At 38.6% G+C, this 23,115-nt stretch overlaps 1 protein-coding gene across 1 annotated transcript in view; it reads right to left on the bottom strand.

Moving 5' to 3' along the window:
* Positions 1–23,115, bottom strand: part of LOC124605993 (tyrosine-protein kinase receptor torso-like) — a 95,243-nt gene that overhangs the window by 28,665 nt on the left and 43,463 nt on the right. The window contains exons 7-10 of the mRNA XM_047137955.1: positions 15,959–16,173; positions 9,678–9,815; positions 1,923–2,105; positions 834–1,005 (exon numbers count right to left, since the gene is read on the bottom strand). Coding sequence (XP_046993911.1) covers positions 879–1,005; positions 1,923–2,105; positions 9,678–9,815; positions 15,959–16,173 — 663 coding nt within the window. The 3' untranslated portion in view covers positions 834–878. The remainder of the gene's footprint in view (positions 1–833; positions 1,006–1,922; positions 2,106–9,677; positions 9,816–15,958; positions 16,174–23,115) is intronic.

Genomic DNA, 23,115 nt, shown 5'->3' with positions numbered 1-23,115 from the left:
AGGGATCACCAATTTAGTACTGGAGGGCAGCATGGAGGGTAAAAATCATAGAGGGAGACCAAGAGATGAATACACTAAGCAGATTCAGAAGGATGTAGGCTGCAGTAGGTACTGGAAGATGAAGAGGCTTGCACAGGATAGAGTAGCATGGAGAGCTGCATCAAACCAGTCTCAGGACTGAAGGCCACAATAACAACAACAATCTGATAACAAGGTAAACATTTACTTGAAACAAGAGACATCTCAAAACAGAACTTCCTTTGTTGTCGTATGTCCTTCTCTTATTTGCCATTAATAAACAAGTGCAGAGATTCAATGAAGTAATTAAAACACAGCACAATGGAATAGCATGCACACATGATAAGAGCAACATGCATCTGCAGCAGATTGCTCCAATATACCAGTCACAGTGATCACATTATACAGACATTTGCCATGGACTGCTCAATACTGCATCTTTTACAATTTTAATACAGAGGATCATATTTGACAATTTTCTTAACTGAAGTGCTACTTGCTGTGTAATGATTTTCATGTAACCATTTGCTGGTAACAGCATCATATATAATAAATTGCTTGCTACCAAAGATCACTTAATAATATTACAATTATGGATTTTTTAAATAATTGATGATACTTTTCACTCTCCCAGCACTAGCAGTTTTTTACATTACTACACTTTTGTAATAAATGTCTGGAAAATTTATTTGCAAAGTGGACTGCATGTGAATAAATCTTTTCCTATGAATTGTGCAACAATAAAGCAGTAGATCAATACACTTCCCATGAGTCTCAACATCATGCAACATATGTCGTCCACTGTTGAGCCTTACCTCTCTTTCAATTACTTTCAGGAGTGTATAACATTTTTGTCTCTGTTAAACTCCAACGGCTGGCATAGAATGTGCTTGCAGAGAGCCAGCAGTGTACATTGGTTCCAGATAATCAATAGGAATTTCAGGATCTTGGAATTCATTTAGAATGCTCTCACCGGTAAAACTTTGTCTGAAATCAGAAGGATAGTCATTACATATTAAACCTCACATATAGTACAGTACAACAAGTAAAAGAACCAATCTCAACTGGCATCTGTAAGAGTAAAATATTCTTTGACGAATAAATCACCCTTTATATATATATGTGTTTGTTGGTGTGTCTGTCGACCTGCCACCACTTTCATTTGGTAAGTCACATCATCTTTGTTTTCAACAAAGATGATGTGACTTACCAAATGAAAGTGCTGGCAGGTGGACAGACACACCAACAAACACAAACATACACACAAAATTCAAGCTTTCGCAACAAACTGTTGCCTCATCAGGAAAGAGGGAAGGAGAGGGAAAGACGAAAGGATGTGGGTTTTAAGGGAGAGGGTAAGGAGTCATTCCAATCCCGGGAGCGGAAAGACTTACCTTAGGGGGAAAAAAGGACGGGTATACACTCGCACACACACACATATCCATCCACACATATACAGACACAAGCAGACATATTTTGGTCTTTAAATATGTCTGCTTGTGTCTGTATATGTGTGGATGGATATGTGTGTGTGTGTGTGCGAGTGTATACCCGTCCTTTTTTCCCCCTAAGGTAAGTCTTTCCGCTCCCGGGATTGGAATGACTCCTTACCCTCTCCCTTAAAACCCACATCCTTTCGTCTTTCCCTCTCCTTCCCTCTTTCCTGATGAGGCAACAGTTTGTTGCGAAAGCTTGAATTTTGTGTGTGTTTGTGTTTGTTGGTGTGTCTGTCGACCTGCCAGCACTTTCATTTGGTAAGTCACATCATCTTTGTTTTTAGATATATATTTCCTACGTGGAATGCTTCCCTCTATTATATATGTATATAAAAAAAACAGATGAGGAACCAGTTGCATCAGAGCTGAAGTTCAATGAATATAGGCAAGAATGTGTCAAAGGTAAACCTGTCATGACTCTCTGTACTAGATGTAGATGTTTGAAGGTTCTCTATGTTCATCATGGAGTCCAGGTTCAAATACTCTTGTGGTGAAGCATTCTCAAGTAGTGAATCTAACTGCTGCCGTAGGTACGTAAATGTTGGCCTATCTTTGGGCTTCATTTTCCAGCAACAGAGCATGATTTCATACCTGAAATAAAAAGTGTGCATCAATAACACCTCTTAGGAATAAGGGATAGAATACTGACTGTTCAAAACAATTTCTTCAAAACAGAGATAATTTGTTGTGACAAGGATAGGAGGGCAAGCTATCAATGTTATGGAATGCCATTATACATGGTAAGTAAATACTTTGTTTTCAAACATTTACTGATAATATAAATAAAAAGAACTCATTTTTATTTTGACATAGCACTACTCATTGGTTTTGCAGTGAAGAAATGAGCTGCTGTATTTAAACATGGTTCTTTACTACATTTAACTGTGAACATCTTACATGATCAAAAACAGTTCTTTAAAAAACAAAAAGTCACACATATCCAGAATCTGTGTTAAAATAGTGAAAAGAGAGATTATTATATTGTCACATAACAGAAAATTTGAGACATCAGTTCTATAACAAATTACATTAATCTTCTAAAATGAAGAAACTTCCTTATGTGCAAGCATTTGTAGCTGTCTTTGCTCCATGAATGAGGCAACAAATGATGGGGAAAAGGGGAAAAGGAAAACAAGATAGGAAAATATGTTAAGGAGGTATGAATAGTGAGAAACAGAAAAAGGAAGAAGGATTGGAAGGAGTGTGGGAGGTAGAGAGCATTATGTATAACTAAACTTCAGTTAATAACAATAGGAATGAGGCAATGAGTGATGGGAAATGGGGGGGGGGGGGGGGAGGAGTAAAACGAGATAGGAAAATATGTAAAGAAGGTATGAATAGTGATCAGAAGGAAGGAGAAACAGCAGAAAAAGGAAGAAGGATTGGAAGGAGAGTGGGAGGTGGAGAGCATTATGTATAGCTATACTTCAGTTAATAACAATATGAAAATAATAGATTGCTACTCGCCACATAGAGGAGGCATTGAGTAGTGGGTGAAAGGTACATTGAAAACAGACCTGCCAGATATTATTAGCTGTAGGACTAAATCCTTCATCATACTTCTTCTCTCATCTCCACTCTGCCTGCCCCTGTCCCCTTGCACAACCCCCACCCCACATCCCCTCAGCACACTATACTGCCCCACCATGTCTCTCCAAGATTCTCACAGACAGCACTAGAATCTTCCATGCCCCTACTGTGATACACTTCCCCCTGCCCACCCCATGCCTCTTCTCTAACTCCACTCTTCAACACACCAAGGATTGGCAGATTGAAATTGTGTGCCAGACTGAGGCTTGAAACTGTGAAATATGCCTTTCACAGGCAAGTGTTCTACCAACTGAGCTACCCATGCACAAATCACTACCTGTCCTCACAACTTAAGAGGGCTATCCACAAAGTACATTACGTTTTGGAATTAAAAGTAAATAAAGTATTGGAAATTTTTTTTATTACATACAGATGAAAGCCACCCTTAAATACTACTTTTCTACATAGTTGCCATTTAAATTAAGGCACTTATCGTAGCGATGGATGAGCTTGGAAATTCCTTCGTCGTAAAATTCGCCCGCCTGCGCCTTCAACCATGTGATTACCTCTTTTGGGACAGAAAAGGTGTGATTTTTGTGATTTCCTGGAAAGAGTCACAACAATAAACTCTCAAAGGTATTGCCAATCTCTGCACAACCTCAGAAGAGCAATACAAAACAAGCGCAGGGGAAAGTTGGGCTCAAAGATCTTGCTGATTCACGACAACACCCAGGCCCACACGGCAAATGCCACTCGTGAAGTTCTCAAATCTTTTAAGTGGGAGTTGTTTCCTCATCCGCCGTACAGTCCCGACCTGGCACCGAGCGACTTCCACTTATTCCCAGCAATGAAGAAGTGGTTGGCTATCCAGCATTTTGATGACGACCCACAGCTTCAAGGTAACCACGTGGTTGAAGGCGCAGGCGACCGAATTTTACGACGAAGGAATTTCCAAGCTCATCCATCGCTACGATAAGTGCCTTAATTTAAATGGCAACTATGTAGAAAAGTAGTATTTAATTGTGGCTTTCCTCTGTGTATAATGCAAAATTTTTCCAATACTTTATTTATTTTTAATTCCAAAACGTAATGTACTTTGTGGATAGCCCTCGTAATTTCCATCAGTACCTCATCTGCTACTTCCTACATCTACATATATATTCTGCTAGCCACCAAGCGGTGTGTGGCGGAGGGCACAATTCGCGCCAAAGTCATAATTCCCCCCCCCCCCCTCCCCCCTCCCTCTGCGAGGGAAAAATGACTGTCTGAATGCCTCAGTACGAGCTCTAATTTCCCTTATCTTTGAAGGGTGATCATTGCGCGATTTGGAAGTTGGTGGTGATAATATATGCACTACATCCTCGGTGAAGATCGGATTTCGGAATTTAGTGAGCAGCCCATTCCATTTAGCACACCATCTGTCTGCAAGTGTGTCCCACTTCAAACTCTCTATGAGATTTGTAACACTCTGGCGATGGCTAAATGTACCAGTCACGAATGTTGCCGCTCTTCTTTGGACCTTCTCAATCTCTTGAATCAGACCCAACTGGTAAGGGTCCCATACAGATGAACAATACTCTAAGACTGGACAAACTAACATATTGTAAGCTATTTCCTTTGTTGAAGGACTGCATTGCTTCAGGATTCTACCAATAAACCGCAATCTAGAGTTTGCCTGTTACTTGAGATCATTTCGAATAGTGACACCCAGATACGGATGTTACTGCTTCCAAAGACTGGAGTGCTAGTCTTGAAAGTTTCGCAGGAGAGCTTCTGTGATGTTTGGGAGGTAGCAGACGAGGTACTGGCAGAAGTAGAGCTCTGAGGGCAAGTCATCAGTCGTGCTTGGGTCGCTCAGTCGGTAGAGCATTTACCTGCCAAAGGCAGAGGTCCTGAGTTCAAGTCTCAGTCTGGCACACAGTTTTAATCCGCCACGAAGTTTCGTATCAGTGGACACTTAACTGCAGAGTTAAAATTTTATTCTGGAAACATAGCCCAGGCTGTGGCTAAGCCATGCCTCCGCTATATCCTTTCATCCGGGAGTGCTAGTCCTGCAAGTTTCACATGAGAGCTTCTGTGAAGTTTGGGCGGTAGGAAACAAGATACTGGTGGATGTAAAGCTGTGAGGGTGGGTCATGAGGTGTGCTTGGGTAGGTGAGTTGGTATAGCACTTGAGCATGATAGGCAAAGGTTCCAAGTTTGAGTCTCAGTACAGCACACAGTTTTAATTTGCCAGGAAGTTTCATATCAGTGCACACTCCACTGCAGAGTGAAAATTTCATTCTGGAAATAGCAAAGATCACTGCTCACCTCAGACTCAGTCCTGTTGGACCTCAGTGCTCAGAGATGACAGCAGCCTTGTATGTGTGAGGTGCGAATGTGTGTATGTATTAATCATTTGATAAAGGACTTAATTTCATAGCTAATAATGTCTAGCAGTATTTTTTCAATGCGCCTGCTGGCTACTCGGTGCCTCTTCTATGGATTAGCAGAAATCTACCCTTCTAATATTGTTAATACAAGATATTGGATAGATAAAAATATCTACTCACCAAGTGGTGGCACAAGAAAACACACGTAAAAGAAGGTTATACTTATGCAAGCTTTCAGATCCAGTGGATCTTTCTTCCAGCAGATGGGCTGAAGGGGAAGGAAGAGGGGCGAAGGAAAAGGACTGGAGAGGTTTAGGAAAAGGGGTATATTTTGGAAAAGTCAACCTGAACCATGAGTCAGAGGAGACTTACTGGATGGGATGAGAATGAAAGACTGATTGTTGGGGACTGCACCAGTAGAACAATGTTATTGCATCAAATTTTGTTTTAAACTTGGTGATCCTCAAGTTGAAACAATCTGCAAGATTTGACAAGTGTTTGGGATGAAGCAAAGGATATCACACAGATAAAGGAGTGGTATAAGCACTTCAAAGATGGCTGCTCATCAGTGAAGAGTGAAGCACATCCTGGTAGGCCCTCAACATCCGCAGATGAAGCTGTTATCGATCATGTAGGGACTCTGTTTGTGCAGGATAGACAAATCATGATCAGAGAACTTGTAAATGAGGTAAAAATTAGGATTGGATCCATTCACTACATTTTAATGGAACATTTGCACCTCAGAAGTCTCCCAGCAAAATTTGTGCCAAAGTTGGTAAAACTGAGAGCAACTTCATTCAGAGGTTCCACAGGACATACTAGGCACAGTGAACAGTAATCAAAACTTTCTTAACACAGTGATCACTGGTGATGTGTCCTGAGTTTCTGAGTATGATTCAGAAACAAAGATCCAGTCATTGCAATGGAAGCATCCATCATCCCCGAGACCCAAACCGGCTAGGCAGGTCCGCAGTAACGTGTAAGTCATACTGACTGTCTTTTTTACTCCAGTGGCATGGTCTGTCATGAGTATGCCCCAGAAGATAATAATGTCAATAAGGAGTACTACCAAGAGGTTCTGCATCAACTTCTTGAAGCAGTGAGATTCAGTCTGACTTGTGGGCAGCGAACAATTGGCACCTTAACCACAAAAATGCACCCACTCATCATTCTCAGTTAATTCAGAGTTTTGGGCCAAACACAACACAGCTGTGGTTTGTTGTCCTCCCAGTTCCCCTGACGTAGCACTGTGTGACCTCAGGCGGGGAAGACGTTATGCAGAAATTAACAGAGCAGCTGTATACCACACCAAAAGAGACTTTCAACTGATGCTTCCGGTAGTGGCAGCAGCATTGGGAGAGGTGTGTAGAAGCTGAAGGGGACTACTCTGAATGTGACTAATGTCAAACAAGTGCATCTGAATACTGATTTATTTTATAATCAAAAGTTGGAAGATTATTATGAATACTAACTAACTACACTGCTATGTAAATTGTTTATATTTTATCTCATTTACAATGAGCCCATTTCGGCAAATTGCCGTTGTCAGGTGCCCTGTAAATACATAAATAAGCAATGATCTTAATATAATGGTTTTGTAACTATGATTTGAAGAGCTATAATATATCATCGTTGCTGTCATGTCTTGTCTGTTTTGCAATTATTACTTTCTCCCAGGTGTACAATGGAGATGTATATCAGATAATACTTGTTTTTCATATATGCTACTTTGCTTGGATGACAGTGGGTCAGTGATATTACATGTTCACAGAGTTACCATTATAAATAAGTGATGTGTGAAATTCAATTGTTTATTATTATTTTTATATAGGTTTGTTTCTAATTATATTTTTGCCTAAAGTTTGTTTCAGTGTTATATGAGATTTTCATTTGTCTTTTTTTTCTCTCTCTTTTTTTTTTTTTTTTTTTTTTTTTTTTTGGAATAATTGATGTTGTCCTTGATTTATGTTGGTGTTCTGTCTCTGTTTTATACTACTCATGTCGTTATCGCTGTTATTATGGGTATGTGTTGCAGATGATTTTATCATTTTACCCATTTTCCTGATTTATAATGTGAATAAAGTTTTCTGTATACTTTTTGTGCTTTAGGTCGGTTTGTTCATTCAGTAAATTTGTTGGGTTGGTGTATGCATGTGAATATATCTCTATTTCCTCAAGGATGTTCATGAATGTTCCCTTCTGTGTAATATGGAGAATCTCTAGTGCTTCATTTGTGGGTTTTACGTCACGTTTCTCTGCTTGTAAACATTGAAAAATTGTGGATCGGTTGTTTTCACTTTCTCTGGCGTGCTCTTTATATCTATACCACAATAACAATACAACCAGAAAAGCACAATATACATAAAGGATTAACACTAAACATACATACAATGAAAAAGAAGAAAATAAAACATGTAATCACAACCTATCTAGGAAACATCTTGAACAAAATCAACAAATTATTCAATAAAACTGACATCACATTTGCATTTCAAAACACACAAAGCATCAAACACAAAATTCAAAAAGACAGCTCAAAAATTCCCATACACAGCAATCCCGGCATTTACAGAATTTCATATAACACATGCCACAAATTCTACATAGGGCAAATTGTTAGAAACTTCAAAATTATATATAAAGAGCACACCAGAGAAAGGGGAAACAACCGATCCATATTCTAGAAATCCTCCATATTACGCAGAATGGAACGTGCATGAACATCCTTGAGGAAATAGAGATATATTCACATGCATACAGCAACCCAACAAATTTACTGAATGAACAAACCGACCTAAAGCACAAAAAGTATACAGAAAACTTTATTCACATTATAAATCAGGAAAATGGGTAAAATGATAAAATCATCTGCAACACCTACCCATAGTAACAGCGATAACAACATGAGTAGTATAAAACAGAGACAGAACACCAACATAAGTCATAGACAACAATTATTACAAAAGAATTAAAAATATAAAATAAAAATCTCAAATAACACTAAAACAAACTTTAGGCAAAAATATAATTAGAAACAAACCTATATAAAAAATTATAATAAACAACTGAATTTCACACATCACTTATTTATAATGGTAAGTATGTGAACATGTAATATTGCTGACCCACTGTCATCCAAGCTGTCAGAAAAGTAGCATATATGGAAAACAAGTAATATCCGATACACATCTCCATTGTACACCTGGGAGAAAGTAATAATTGTAAAACAGACAAGACATGACAGCAACAGTGTCACATTTAGGGTAAAAATACCTAATGATATATTATAGCTTTTTAGATCATAGTTACAAGACCATTATATGAAGACCATTGCTTATTTATGTATTTACAGAGCACCTGATGATGGTAATTTGCCCATACGGGTTCATTGTGAATGAGATAAAATGTAAGCAATTTACATAGCAGTGTGGTTGGCTATTATTCACACTAATCATGTCATTGAAAGATATATTTTGCACTGGGGGCCCTATAGTACAAAAGTTGGATGCTTTTTGAACAAGCCTTGTAGAAAGCCTTTGGAGTAGGAAAATTGATTTTTTATGTTAATTGTATATTTTAATGCTCACTTTTCATGAATAAAATATACATTTTAGATTAATTAGCCCATAATTCCTTAGTACTTGCCAACAATTAATCTCAAATTCAAAAACAAGAGTTACATTCAAAAATAGAATACTATAAGGAGAAATGACTTATGTTACCCATCATTCAGCTTAAGTATGGCACATAAAGAAGTGATATATTCAGCCATAAAAATCTTTGGCTGCCTACCCAGTCAGATAAAGAATTTAACAGATGATAAAAGTAACTTCAACACAAACTGAAATCATATAAAACTGATGGTTCCTTCTACTTCCTAGGAAAATATTTTAATGACTAATAGTGTGGTGCAAATAGTAGCAGAAAGTTAATGTAATAGACAATCATGTCAATGGTCATGGTATTACCATATATTCATTCATAAAGTGTGTTATAAGTGTAAACTGCTGTTCCACATAACAGCAAGAGATCAGAATTATGAGTCATGAAATAATAATCAACTAACTAAACAATTATGTCAGTCGTGCCCATAATTACCTAGGAACATGGCACGTAAGAAAATAAAAAGTTTCAAGATTTTTCCTCTGTGTTAATGTGTGGGAGTTTTGGGTAAATGTCATGTGTGAATCACTTAAAAAGGTTGTTCATGGTAGGCACTGTTCATGAACATAAAGCAATGATATGTGCCCCTCAGACTTACAGTTCCTGACTGCAGTTTGGTGGGCACTCCATGCGATAGCCAGAACACAGCAATCTAAGCACACGTCCAGTTGGTGTCCCAGGATACGGTGTTGCTCCCAATGTCACTATCTCCCAAAGAAGTACACCAAATGACCACCTGTGCAAAATTGAGAAAACTCATTGATTGTTTTTGCTGTCTTTCCTAGTGAAAATCATGTATTCAACATCTGAGTAAGGCGTTATTAGCAAAGATGGAAGTAGAAGTAGCTACTTTGTATTGATACATTAACATACTTGATTTGTAAAATGATTATTAAAATACTTCAGTTTTCATTAATTAGGAACAAGCATAACTAACATATTTTATGGACATGAAGAACAGAAATGCCAAACATGTCGGTAATGTAAACGAAAATTTCTCTATTCCTGTCAAGCAAAAAGAGGGAAAGAGAAAATAACTAATGATGTACTAGATTATTTGGAGATGGGTTGTAACCAGTGAAAACATAACTTACTTCAACCTCATGTTCCCCTGATAAATAGGCACTTTCAATCCCATTCTCAACATTCAGTCTTTGCCATCAAACAAAGCAGTAGCTAAAGTACTAAATAAAATGACGGAAAATGTTAATTGCCCTGTGGTAATGTCTTGAGCATAAAATTTTACCCACACCAGATGAAAGATATAAAAGGATCATTAATAAGCAAATTCTTGCTTTGCCAGATAAGATTCTGTTCCTCCACCGAGAAATCAGCTGGAGGCTCCCAGGGCATTTTTTGCAACAGGAGACACACCCTCTGCATCACTCCCAATTTGCACAAGAAACTGCAACATGGACAAATTGATAAAATCTTGGGAAAGAGAACAACGATAATCAGACAATAAACCAATGACAGATGTAAAAGGAAAAGAAGAACTAAAATGCCGGGAAGGATAGGAGCCAGATTGAACCACGGAACCAGGACAGCTATGGCTCAGGGGAGGTGACAGAGCATCCCTCCAGTCCCTCAAGTGGCCGACAAGGCCATGTGCCCCACCTCAAAGAGAAGAATAGTGGCCAGACTGGGACAGTCCAGTAGGATGTGAACCACCATCAGACAAGCACAACACTGACAGTATGGTGTATCCTCATGTCCTAGGATGTGGCCATCAATCAGCCACCTTCACAGATAAAATGAAAAATCAGATCAGCAGCTTTGGTGGCATCCACCAGCACCAGAGGCAACACATCAGCTTGGTTAAGGTTTTGGCAAAAGGTGGCCAAATTGGGGCAGTCCAGTAGGAGGTGGACCACTGTGGACCACACCAACAGTGTGGTGTATCCCCATGTCATAGGAAGTGGCCATCAGTCAGCCAAGTGTGGCCAGTGCAAAGCTGATAGAGAACAGTAGATTCCTTGAATGAATCATGAAGGGAAGACTGTTACATACTCATGGTCTCCTTCATTGCTCACAGTTTGTTCAGAGAAACCAAGGCACACCAATCCACATTCCAAGCCTCCAACAATTGATGGCACGGAATCAAGCAAAGGTCCAGTTTCAGTAACCCCACCTCCAGAGTTGGCATCCTGGCAGCCAACTTCATCAACTGGTCAACACGTTCATTCCTTGGGGTCCCAACATGACCTGGAATCCAGACAAAGATGGCTGACTGTCCTCCATTATGGAGCTGAGAAAAGATTTCCTGGATAACCACAACCAATGTGTGTCAAGGGTAGCACTGATTGATAGCCTGAAGACTCCTCTGGGAATCACTACTGATTAAGACTGCCTCGCTGATATAAAAACGAACATGACTGAGGGCTTGAGCAATGGCCACCAATTTTACAGTGAATACACGGCATCCATTTGTGTGGGAGTGCAGTTTACTGTACCCTGCATGTGTGTAGGCAAAATCGATTCATCCATTGACCATAGAGCTGTCAGTGCATACCACTTCTTAACCCAGAAATGCATCGCGGACAGCCAGGAACAGGTTATGAAAAACCATGTGGTCAACAGAGCCTTTCAGTCGAAAGGGTAGGTTGAGATAGATATGAGGATGGGGTACACACCTTGGAGGTGTGCACAGTTGCTCCCTGACAAGAGGTGACAATGAGGAAGGTTGGAGTTGAGAATAGAGATGCCATATGTGAACTGCAATCAAGACTCCAATCCTGGACTGCCACTGTGGGAGGTGGATCTCCCTACCACAAAAAAGGACTTGTTACGTCATATGCTGATATGCTGGAGGGACTGCAGCATCCATAAGGAGGCTGTTCACAGGGCTGGACTGAAAGGCATCTGTTGCAAGTCAGGCCCCATAATAGTGTATCAGGTCAAGCATCCAAAAAGCTGAAGGTGAGGCCGAGCCATATGTCAGATTCCCATAATCAAGATGTGACAGAATCAGAGCTTCGTAAAGCCACAACAGTATAGAGTGGTCTGTGCTCCAAGCTCATCTTACCAAGTCAGTGAACGGTATTCAGGTACGAATAGCACATTTGCTTAAGTTTTCCAAGATGGGGAACCACGTCAATTGGGCATTGAAGACTCATCCCAGAAAGTGATAATACTCCACTGCATCTTGTGTGTGTCACCCTGCAGTCAGTGTTCAGCAGCACCCACAGTGAAGGAGCAATAGTAAATACAAAAATCATCAGCATACAAAGCATGTGACACTGTAGACCCTGCAGCCGTAGCTATATCAATGAGAGACATTAGAAAAAGGTGTACTCTCAATACAGAATCCTGCAGCATCCCATTCTCTTGTAAATAGGGGGGAGGAGGGTACTGCAGAAAGCACCAGCTGGAACCCACATAATATGGTGTGACAAGAAGTTCTAGACAAAAATTGGGAGTAGGCTCTGGAGACCGCCAAGTGGTGTCATACACCGATACACCTTTTGCAAGTCGAAAGAGACACCGATTAGGTGTTGACTTCAGGTAAAAGCCCACTGAATATCAGACTCCAGGCATACCAAATTGCCAGCAGTAGAACGGCCATGGCAAAAACTGCCCTGGGACAGAGCTAAAAGACCCTGAGACTCAAAGTACCACACAGTATCTGTCTCAACTTTTGGCGGCCATTAGTGAGTCTAATTTGGTTATATCTGTCTATCTCAAGGGGGCATTTACAAGCCTTCAGTTCCAGGAAAACCACGCTTCCTCCCCACGGAGATGGGAGCACATCATCACTCCAGATATGGGTGAAAATGGCAAGGACATGACATTGGCAGTACACTGATAGGTTTTAAAATTTTAAACATTGGCTTATAGTGTGGCAAGTAACATTGGCTGAGACTTAACCCAGGAAAGAATTTTATACTTATACTCATTGATTGTGAATTTGAGTGATGTGTGGCCAATCTGTAGTCACGACATAAGGCGCCAGATGGATTCCAGCTACTGAGTAGCTCATAGTGTCGCAGTCCATTTTCCTTCTCAAGAACATAAACTTATATTAATCACAACCAAGTTAATAAACCTTTAATGCTGCAACTGGTTGGCTGGTATTTTACAGTCCTATCAGGTTTCCACTGAAAGGTGTTCGAGCATATGGCCGTGGATGCAGTCTAGCCCTGGAGCTGTGTCAGGGCAAAGGACTGGGGCAATGAGGAATTCCTATTCACTGGACAGAGCATTATACGGCTCTAGTGATGTGTAACGAAAGGTAAATGAATTTTCTCCACACATTATTTGAGGACAGGAAATAATGGCTGATAATTCTCAGATGCAGATGCTCGAGCATAATGCAGAGCACAATGATCATGGGCACTGAAGTCATCCGAAATGAAGATGGGTGAGGCAAGCTGAGAAATCAATGCAAATAGTGTGGTCTGAGACACTTCACCATTGGGAGGGGGATACACATTAGAGACAGTTAAATCCAGAGACACCCGCACTTGAAGAGTCACAGCCTCCAAATCTGTATTGAGTGGCATGTGTTCACTGTAGACAGAGTTCAGAAGGCAAATGTAAACTTGATCCAATGCTATGTCAGTGGGGGAGGGGTTGGGGGTGGCAGCTATGAATGATGACTAGTAGAGACTTAGGCCAAAGTCAATGATGCTGTGGTGTGCAGCATGTTGAGAAAGTGGGTGACTTGGATTTGTGATAAGCAACAGTGTGGCAGTGACCATCCACACAGATACATAGCTGATACCCTGTCATACACAAACAAAATGCTGCACATACCTGATGGTGTACAATGTGACTGGTTTCATATGTGGCCTTATCTTTCATGACATAGAAAATGGCTGTGACTGGACTAAACTAGGATGTGGTAAATGGCTCTTGCTCTTAGGTCATTCACATGGGAAAGACCCGTGAAGTCCAGAAATGGAACCAGCAGTGAAATAGGGCCAGACCATGATACTGTATAAGTCAGGCGGGCAACAGAATATCATTTGGCAGGATGAGAATAAGATTTTGCATAGAATATAGCTTATTTCAAAGCACAAAAAAGTATTCAAGAAAGTAAGCCACATTATTTGTCATGGCATCCATGTCTGGTTGAAACTGAGGGATAAAGAGGAGTAGGGGTTACTGACTGGATTCACAGTAGTATTGAGTTTGTTAGTATGATGGGGCCCAAAAATCTGTTCCTGGACTAGCTCATCAAGATATTTGGATAACTCTTGATTCCCATGACAGGTGTGCCACCCACAGGTGTTAATGCGTAAGAAGGAACTTTTCAGAATGAAATGGGTGACATTGCCGAAAGACAATTATTTTTGTTGGTTGATATGGGATATGAATAGGTTTTTATTGGACGATCTGAGGTGGAGATCAACGTTCAAAAAAGTAGCTTGTTTAGTGGAGAAATATCAGAAGAAGCAGATGTGGGAGGAGAAGTTAAGTTTCTGGAGGAAAGAATGGAGGCTGTCCTTGCTATGGATCCAGGATCATGAAGATGTCATCACTAAATCCCCACCAGTATGGGGTTTAAGGTGTCGGGTGGGAGGGATTCTCTAAGCAATCCATAAGTATTCTGACATACAGAACAGGCGCATGACAACCCGTAACAGTTCTGAGGACTATTTTGTAAATTTGGGTTTCAAAGGAGAAGTAATTATGGGTGAGGATGTGTTTGCCAAAATAATTAGGAATAAGATGGATAGTTCAGTGTGAGGATGATACTGGGAAAGGCTATGTTTAATGGCAACAATATTGGTTTATTTATTTATTTAATGCATAGCCACAGCTTAGACAGATAATAACATGTAAGATATTAACTGTTATGCATATTGCTGAAAATCAGGAATGTTTTTTAAAAAATTGAATAGAATAGTTATGCTACTTAACAAATAATGTCAATTATTGACACAGAATTGAGAGAAAAGTTTCTGAAACAGTACATCAGGAGTACCATATTGTTTCAAAGTATACCATGGACAGTGTGAATACCATGGAAAATGAAAAAGTTTACATATAAAGCATAATGTATTTATTTACCTAGGTATGAAAAGGCTTTTATTTACATATCTACAGTAACATTTGGCTATATGTGTGTAAACTGTTCCATATTTTATGACTGACGTATTAATATTTGCCTTGAAAGTACTGTAGAACTATTCTCAACCTTTATTTGTCCTTATGGAGAAATATAGTATTGACTGAAGCAGCATGTTTGTTGTGAACAGCAAACATGTTCTTTCAGTTGATAATTAGTTATTTGAAAGCCTAACCTAAAATGATAATATTCAAAGAAATATACTATTCCTTCTCATAGAAAAATAAAGACAGAGAATAGTTCTACTTGTAAGGTGGCAGAAATTAACAAGACACATAAAACATTCGACAGAAACTGTAGTTTCCAAAATTGTAGGTTTCTTTCAGATGGTTAAACAGAGTTGAGAGGAAAGGAACTAGTCCACAATCAGGGAAAAAGTCACATGACTCGAGATGAACAGAGGAGGCAGGTGAGAAGAAGAGGGAAATACACACTGAAATGTCAGCAAGAAAGAAAGTGAAAACGCTCGATAAGTTAGCCAGGCAGGGAGGTCAATTAACAAATCAGATATAATGAAGAAATATACAGGAAAGAGAAGTTAGATGAACTCAAGATGCAGAGCATAGTTTTGCTATTATATGATAATAATGTCTTTCAGAATATACAACTTGTCAACAGAATCAGTATTTATTAGTGATATAAGCATTAGTTTTCAAGTTCTCTGCATGTTGCCATCATAAAAATGGAAACAAGTTCCTGCCACACTGGAACGGCACCAACATAATTACATGAAATTCTGAAGTATTCACTTTTTTTACCATCCACCACACAACATACATGAGAGTAAGGAAAGAGTTCTTACTCACACATCACTCTGTGATGTATATATCTGATGAACAAGTGATTCAATGGCCATCCACTTCACTGGTAGGCGACCTGATCCAGTCTTGCGATAGATGTTCTGCTCATAAATATCACGGCTTAGTCCAAAGTCAGATATCTTCACAGTACGGTTGGAGCAGACAAGAACATTTCGAGCCGCTAAATCTCGGTGTACCACATGATTTGATGAAAGATATTCCTGCGCAATGACATAAGTTGATCTGGTGAAATGTCTGATAAAAAGAGTGCAATTGTATACTTATGCTTTTAATAATACAGATCATACAAATCAAAAATAAATAAATAAATAAACTACTTGATTATGGAACAGATAAGTTATTTGTGCAGTTGCAATTAAAATACAAATAGCACAGTGATACAGTAGCATAGCAAAACATCAGCAGCAATATTTATTAAGAATGAATGGGTCATGAACTACAGAATTATAGAACTAGATTGAATATGAAGTAACTGAAAGCAAACAACAGAATTTTAGTTTCAAACAAATGTCATACATGGGACTCGCCCCTACAGACAAATTCATGTTTGTCACATCTACATTACTGTGAAGAACATTGAGATGAGATATTATTGTGCTGGGTGTGTATTTCTTAGGAAGAAATTAACAAACCAGTGTAGTACTAATCCTTACAAACTACAGAAGTGCAGCTGGTGCAGAGAAAATTACTCAGATTTCTTGTTATAAGGTTCATCTGTCACAAGATAAGGACCTTTGACTCTGTTTGTTATGGATTTTTATCTGGCAGAACATTATTCATAAAAATGCACACTCAGTTCTGAGTATCAGCATGTCAGACAGTTCAATTTGTTAAATGAGTTTTAGAAAAGAAATGATAAGGAAGAATAAATATTCTGTAATATTAACAGATGTAGAAGATATATTTCTTAAGTCACCTAGAATATGATGAAAAAAAGAGGTAACATGAGCAAAGCGTAAATGACCAATAATAATGGGATGCAAGAACTAACTAGTTACTTTTGTGCTTAAGAGAACTGGTTTAACATTAGGAATAAAGAACAGAAATGGATGCATAGATGCAAGCTGCTGTGTGTACCAATAATAATGAAGCATCACATTCATAGGTGTACAAATACAGAGAATAATAGAAGCCTTTGATAAACTGTTATATCATTTAATATTTCTGCTTCAGCAACATATTTTTACCCTACTTAATTAATATATTAAAATGAAGCATGAATATTTTATTCAAGGAGGAATAATAATAAGTTGAAGTTGCTAAATGTCAGATCATTATGGACACCATTTGATACATAATTTCCATATTTTGAGGAATAAATCCTACTGTTGGAAAGGCAACAAAGATCAAACAAAACTAATAAACAAATATAAATTCTCAACACTTCTTATGTTTGTTCCAGTTTTACAGAATACAGTGTAGGGCTTGTAGGTCATCCTTAAGGAAATACAATGCTTTACATTTTCTGTCCATAAATTATTTGGGAAAGTTTTCTCAGTGTCAATGGCATTTTCTTTTCTCTCTCCTTTTCCCCCATTTCACTGCTTTTAGTACAGGAACATTCTTGAATAGCAACATCACATTCAAAGGGCCAACTGAAATTCTACAATGTTGTCCTCAAGTCCTGACATGAGAAGATCCCTGTGTCAAATTTTTATTAATTAATTTGGGGATACTTAACATTTAAAATCTAGGTACATTCCCTAGGAAGTACTATAAAGTTAAAGTAAGCAGTATAATTGAAAGAAGATGTATTTCTGTGTGCAATGACTTAAGAAGGCAAACACAACTTCCATCAATAAATGATTGATAAATGATTGATGAAATCTTATCATTGTGTTTTTTTATAGATGAAATTTTTTTTCTGTTGTGAAAACAATGGAATCAAGGTAGTGATCCTTCCAAATTTGAGACCTGTTACCACCATTATGTTATTTCAATCTTTTTAAACACACAAGTAGAACTCATGACAGAAATCAATAAATAACTAGTGCTATCTAGTGCATTTTGTTGCACTAACAGGATTTATGGACAGGTGGTATCATATTATGACATTTCAACAGTAAGGCTATCAGTAGATAACTCTGTAAGTTTTGGGAATGACTGAGTTATTGTTCATCATAGCATTCCAACAAAGGCTTCCTATAGAAACATTAATTCTAATCTACTGATTCAAATTCCAACAATTCATGACAACAGCCTGTGTTATTGTGCTACACTTAGTATTCAATCAGTATTGGCAATGGAAATAAAATGGGAGTATTCCCATGCTTCAGTTTCTATGATCTTGAAGTGAGACTAAAATGTTATCAGTGATATCAGTAGGTTCTGTTTAGGGTTTCACAGTGCCATAATGTTTTGCAGTGTGATTTTTGTGATATGTGAAGTATCAGTTTGTTCATTTATATCTTCTAGTGGCAAGGTATTACATAGTTTATAAATGTATGTGGATTCAGTAATTTATTTTGTAACTCTGAAATATTTGAAATTATTATATTCAAAAGGCAAAAGATTTAGTGTTCCTGAGAGACACATATAAAAGTATGTGACACTATAGTAGCCTACAGAGTTATTAGTTCCTTCCTTGGGGCAGAGAAAATGATAGAGTGAGGAAGGTTAAAAAGAAAGGGCAGGATGTTCAGAAGCAAGTATGAGGGGACCAAACTGTTGTGAGGTCTCCCTCGTCTTCAAAACTAGTGAGTCCCTCTCATTCTGGGGTCTGAGTGACCTGTCCTTCCTTTTCAACCTCCCTCAATCTAATCCCTCTCCCTCCCTGAGTAAGGACCTGATAGACCTGAACACTAGGATAGTATTGTCAGTTTTATGTATGCCTATCAGCAGTACTAAATTTTTTGCTTCCTGAAGGTAAGTAACATTGTCTCATAATGCTAGTTTTTACAAGGGCATTTTCCTTTCTTTATATGTATGTTCATTTTCCAAAACTTAATTGCACTATTCATTCCTCTTCCCCCTAATCTATCTTCAATTCTCATTCTGCTCTTATCATCTCTGGACTGAAGCTGGCACAACATTTACCAGTCTGTTTATATACTTAGTTATCTGCACGAGTTGCACACAGGCACTATTATTTAAGTTTTTTGTGTATTGACATATGGCAAGTCCTATATCATTGTACATGATAAAATGGATGATCACTAAATCAGTGTTCCATCTCTTACCTCCTACTCTCTCTGAGGCCTCCCCTTCCATCTTCATTTACCCTTGTCCTCACTACAGGCAGGTCCTCTCATTCTATGGTTTTAGAGACCTGCCTTTCCTATTTAAACCACCTCACTCTACCCTTCTCTCCTCCCTGAGCAAGGAACTAATAGTTCCAAAAGCTATGATAACATTTTCACTGTTTCTTTTATGTGCATCTGTCAGCACTACTAAACATCCCACATCCTGAAGGTAAGTATTAGTCAGCAATTCTGCCTCATATTTATTAATATCTTTCGTTGCTTATGATTATTATTGCTATTTGCCTAGTTAGATGCTTACATTTACATCTGAATATAGTTTGTATTATGTTATTGTAATATTTTTGCAAAGGATTTGACTGTGTAATTGGATCAGTTTGTTCAGATGATGCTCACACACATGATATTACTTATATTTTGCCAAGAAACTAATTATTTCACTTGAATGTTACTATGCTTTGAAGTGATTTATAATGAGTTCACTACTTTCTACGTATGATACAACTGATTGAGCCATGGTGGCTCGGGTTGTTGGCCTAACTACCTCTGGCACCGGTATCAATAGTCACCTGCCTTGAGACTTATCTTTGGTTTTCCTGGTTGAGTCGCGGAGGCTCGGCGCGTTGGAGCGAGTTGTGAACAGCACATGACAGAAGGAGGAGGGCTGGAGCAGCAGTGCCTGGCAGTGGGCTTTGGTTGGGCAGGTTTGGTATGGACAATGCATGTACCCAGCCAGATCGCTGTGCGACTTGTCAAATAAATTGGGCATCTGCTAAAGAAGGTGACGAAGGTCATGCTCTGGAGCTCTGGTGATGGGGGCCTCTTCCTGCTTTTTTGAAAAGGGGTTAAAAGGATAATTGATGTGGGGAGAGTGCATTATAACATACTGCCTATGGACATTCTGACTGTGTGGTGTTGTTGTTTAAAGGAAAACTGGCACAATATTTTGTGTCATGTTCACTGAATAATATGTATTTGTTTGTTCTGAGGTGTGACTTGGCTTGCGAGTGGCCGATGGTTTTTAGTGTGTCTTTTTTGAAGGCATGTGATTCTGTTAACTGGTAAACCACTTGTGTGCACCCACCTGGGGTGCAATGTTATGGATTGAAGTGGTAACACTGGTGAGTGGCACTGTACCCAGTTGTACAGGTACTGGGTATGAATTTGAAATCTAATTGTGATTTAGTAAAATGTGTTTATTCTAATCTATGTTAATGTGTTTTAGTCATAACTGAATTATGTAGGGCTACTACAGAGAGAAATTTTCTTCCTTGCTTAAGGATTTAACTGCGACTGCTCTGTTGATACCTGCACCTTCTCCGTCACATGTAATTGCTTATCATCTTACCTAGACAGAAGCGTATGTATTTGTATATGACAATATCCTTTCTAACTATCCCTGTCAGTCTTAGCAAATTTAAGTTTGGCTTTAACTATTTGTTTTATCAAAGGTTAGGAGTTGAATTTACCTTGCTAAAGCGAGTCTCACCATTTGTGAGTGAATATTCTGTTATTGTTTGAGAGTGCTGCCTCGTATGTGATTTATGTTTATAGTTGACTGCAAAAAACACAAGTCTACCTTGGTGTTTGCAGCCGTGACGTCCAGGCCGCTACCTTGGCAGCATCCTGCCTAAAGTCCGAGGTCTAAGTTATTGCCGTCGGAGCGCTTTGCTGCGTCACCTGTCATACCTAGCAAAAGTGAGTAGTTGTCTTGTTCCTTGGAGCTATATCTGGGTTGTGCAACTGCCGCCAGGGTTGTAGGCTGTGGAGTTTGGTGGGATAAACTCATGAATTTTGTAAATTACGTTTCAAATTTCATTACTAATATTATAAACTTGGATGCATTGTGTTTACTGAATACTGTATTCTTTTGCTTATATTGGTAAATTTCAGTAGTTTGTCACTTTATATTTCACTATAATTCTGATAGTTTTCATGATTGTTATTAACCTGGAATTTAACTGATCAGTATGTTTTTCTTAAATAAATGTTAATTTGGTGCAAATGATGAACTATCTGATGGGTCTCCCTCCCACATGTAGATGTTTGATCCTTTCCTATCCTCGACTTGTTACCTGGGTTTCACTGATACGTTTTGCTTAGAACACGATAAATATTTGTTGTTGATTTGGTCTTCTATCTGAAGATTGGTGTAATACATCTCTCCGAACTGTTCTATACTGTTCAAGCCTTTTCTTCTCTAAAAAACAACTGCGAAAATACATCTATTTAAACCTGCTTACTGTATTTATCTCTTGGCTTTCCTCTACGATTTTTACCCCCCACACTTCACTCAAATACTATAATGATGATTCCTTGTTGTCTCAGAATGCATCCTATTAACCAATCTGTTTCTTTAGAGAAGTTATGAATGAAATTTCTTTTCTCTCCAATTTTACTCAGTAATCCCTCATTAGTTACACAGTCCACCCACCTGATCTTGACCATTCTTCTGCAGTACCACATTTCAGAAGCTTCCATTTTCCTCTAGTCTGAGCTGCTTATTGTCCATGTTTCACTTCCATACAAGCCTACAGTCCAGACAAATACCTTCACAAAATACTTCCTAAACTGAATTTTTCACGTGTTCTCTTTATCAGAAATACTTTTCTTGCCACTGCTGATTTAAATTTTATATCTTCTCTGCTTCAGCCATCATCAGTTCTTTTACTGCCCAAACAGCAAAACTCACCAACTACTTTCAATGTCTCGTTTCCTAATACAGTTCCCACAGCATTGCCTGATTTGATTAAACTATATTCTGTTATACTTGTTTTGCGTTTCTTGATGTTTATCTTATATCCTCCTTTCTAGACGCTACCCATTCCATTCAGCTGCTCTTCCAAGTCCTTACTTGTCACTGACAGAATTACAATGGCATCAGCAAACATTAAAGTTTCTATTTCTTCTCCTTGAACATTATTCCTTCTCCAATTTTTTCTTTGGTTTCTTTATAGCTTCCTTAATGCACAGATTGAGCAGCAGGATAGGCTCAATCTGTCTCGGTCCCTTCTGAACTACAGCTTCCCTTTCATGTCCTACAACCCTTATAACCACAGTCTGTCTTTGTACAAGTTGTAAATAACATCTTGACCTTCATATTTCAGCCCCGCTACTTTAAGAATTTCACAGAGTGTATTCTAATAAACACCATCAAAACCTTTCTCAAAGTACATAAATTCTATAAGTGTGCATTTTCCTTTGTTTAACCTATTTTCTAAGATAAATCATAGAATCAGTATTGCTTTGCCTGATCCTATATTTCTCCAGAATCCAAACTGACCTTCCCCAAAGCCAGTTTCTATTAATTATTCCACTCTTTTGTAAACAACTCATGTCAATATTAACAACCATGGCTTATTAAACTGAGTTCAGTAATTTCACACCTGCCAGCTCTGCTTTCTTTGAAACTGGAATTATTACATTCTTCTTGAAAACTGATGGTATCTAACCCGTCTCAAACATCTTGCACACCAGGTGGAATACTTTTGTCATGGCCGGCTCTCCCAAGGATATCAGCAGTTCCGAGAGAATGTTGTCTACTACAGGGGTCTTGTTTTGACTTAGGTCTTTCTGCACTTTATCAGATTCTTCTTGCAGTTTCATATCTCCCATCTTGTCTTCTTCTTCTTCCTCTTTCCTTTTTATAATATTGCCTTCAAAGCTAATGTTCCTTGTGTAGCCTCTCTACATACTCCTTCCAACATTCAGCTTTTCCTTCTTTCCTTGGTACTGGTTTTCCATATAAGCCATTGATATTCATACAGCTGCTTCTCTTTTCTTAAAAGCCCTTTTTAATTTTCCTGTTGGCAGTATCCATCTTTTGCCTAATTTTACAAGCTTCTATAGGTTTGTGTTTGTCTTCTAGCCATTCCCGCTTAGCCATTTTGTATTTCCTGTTAGTCTCATTTATTAGATGTCTATATTCCCTTTCACCTACTT

Source organism: Schistocerca americana, chromosome 3 (genome assembly GCF_021461395.2).
Source record: "Schistocerca americana isolate TAMUIC-IGC-003095 chromosome 3, iqSchAmer2.1, whole genome shotgun sequence".
NCBI lineage: Eukaryota > Metazoa > Arthropoda > Insecta > Orthoptera > Acrididae > Schistocerca > Schistocerca americana.
Note: the sequence above shows the minus strand (reverse complement) of the source record. Positions and strands in the feature narration are given on the sequence as shown.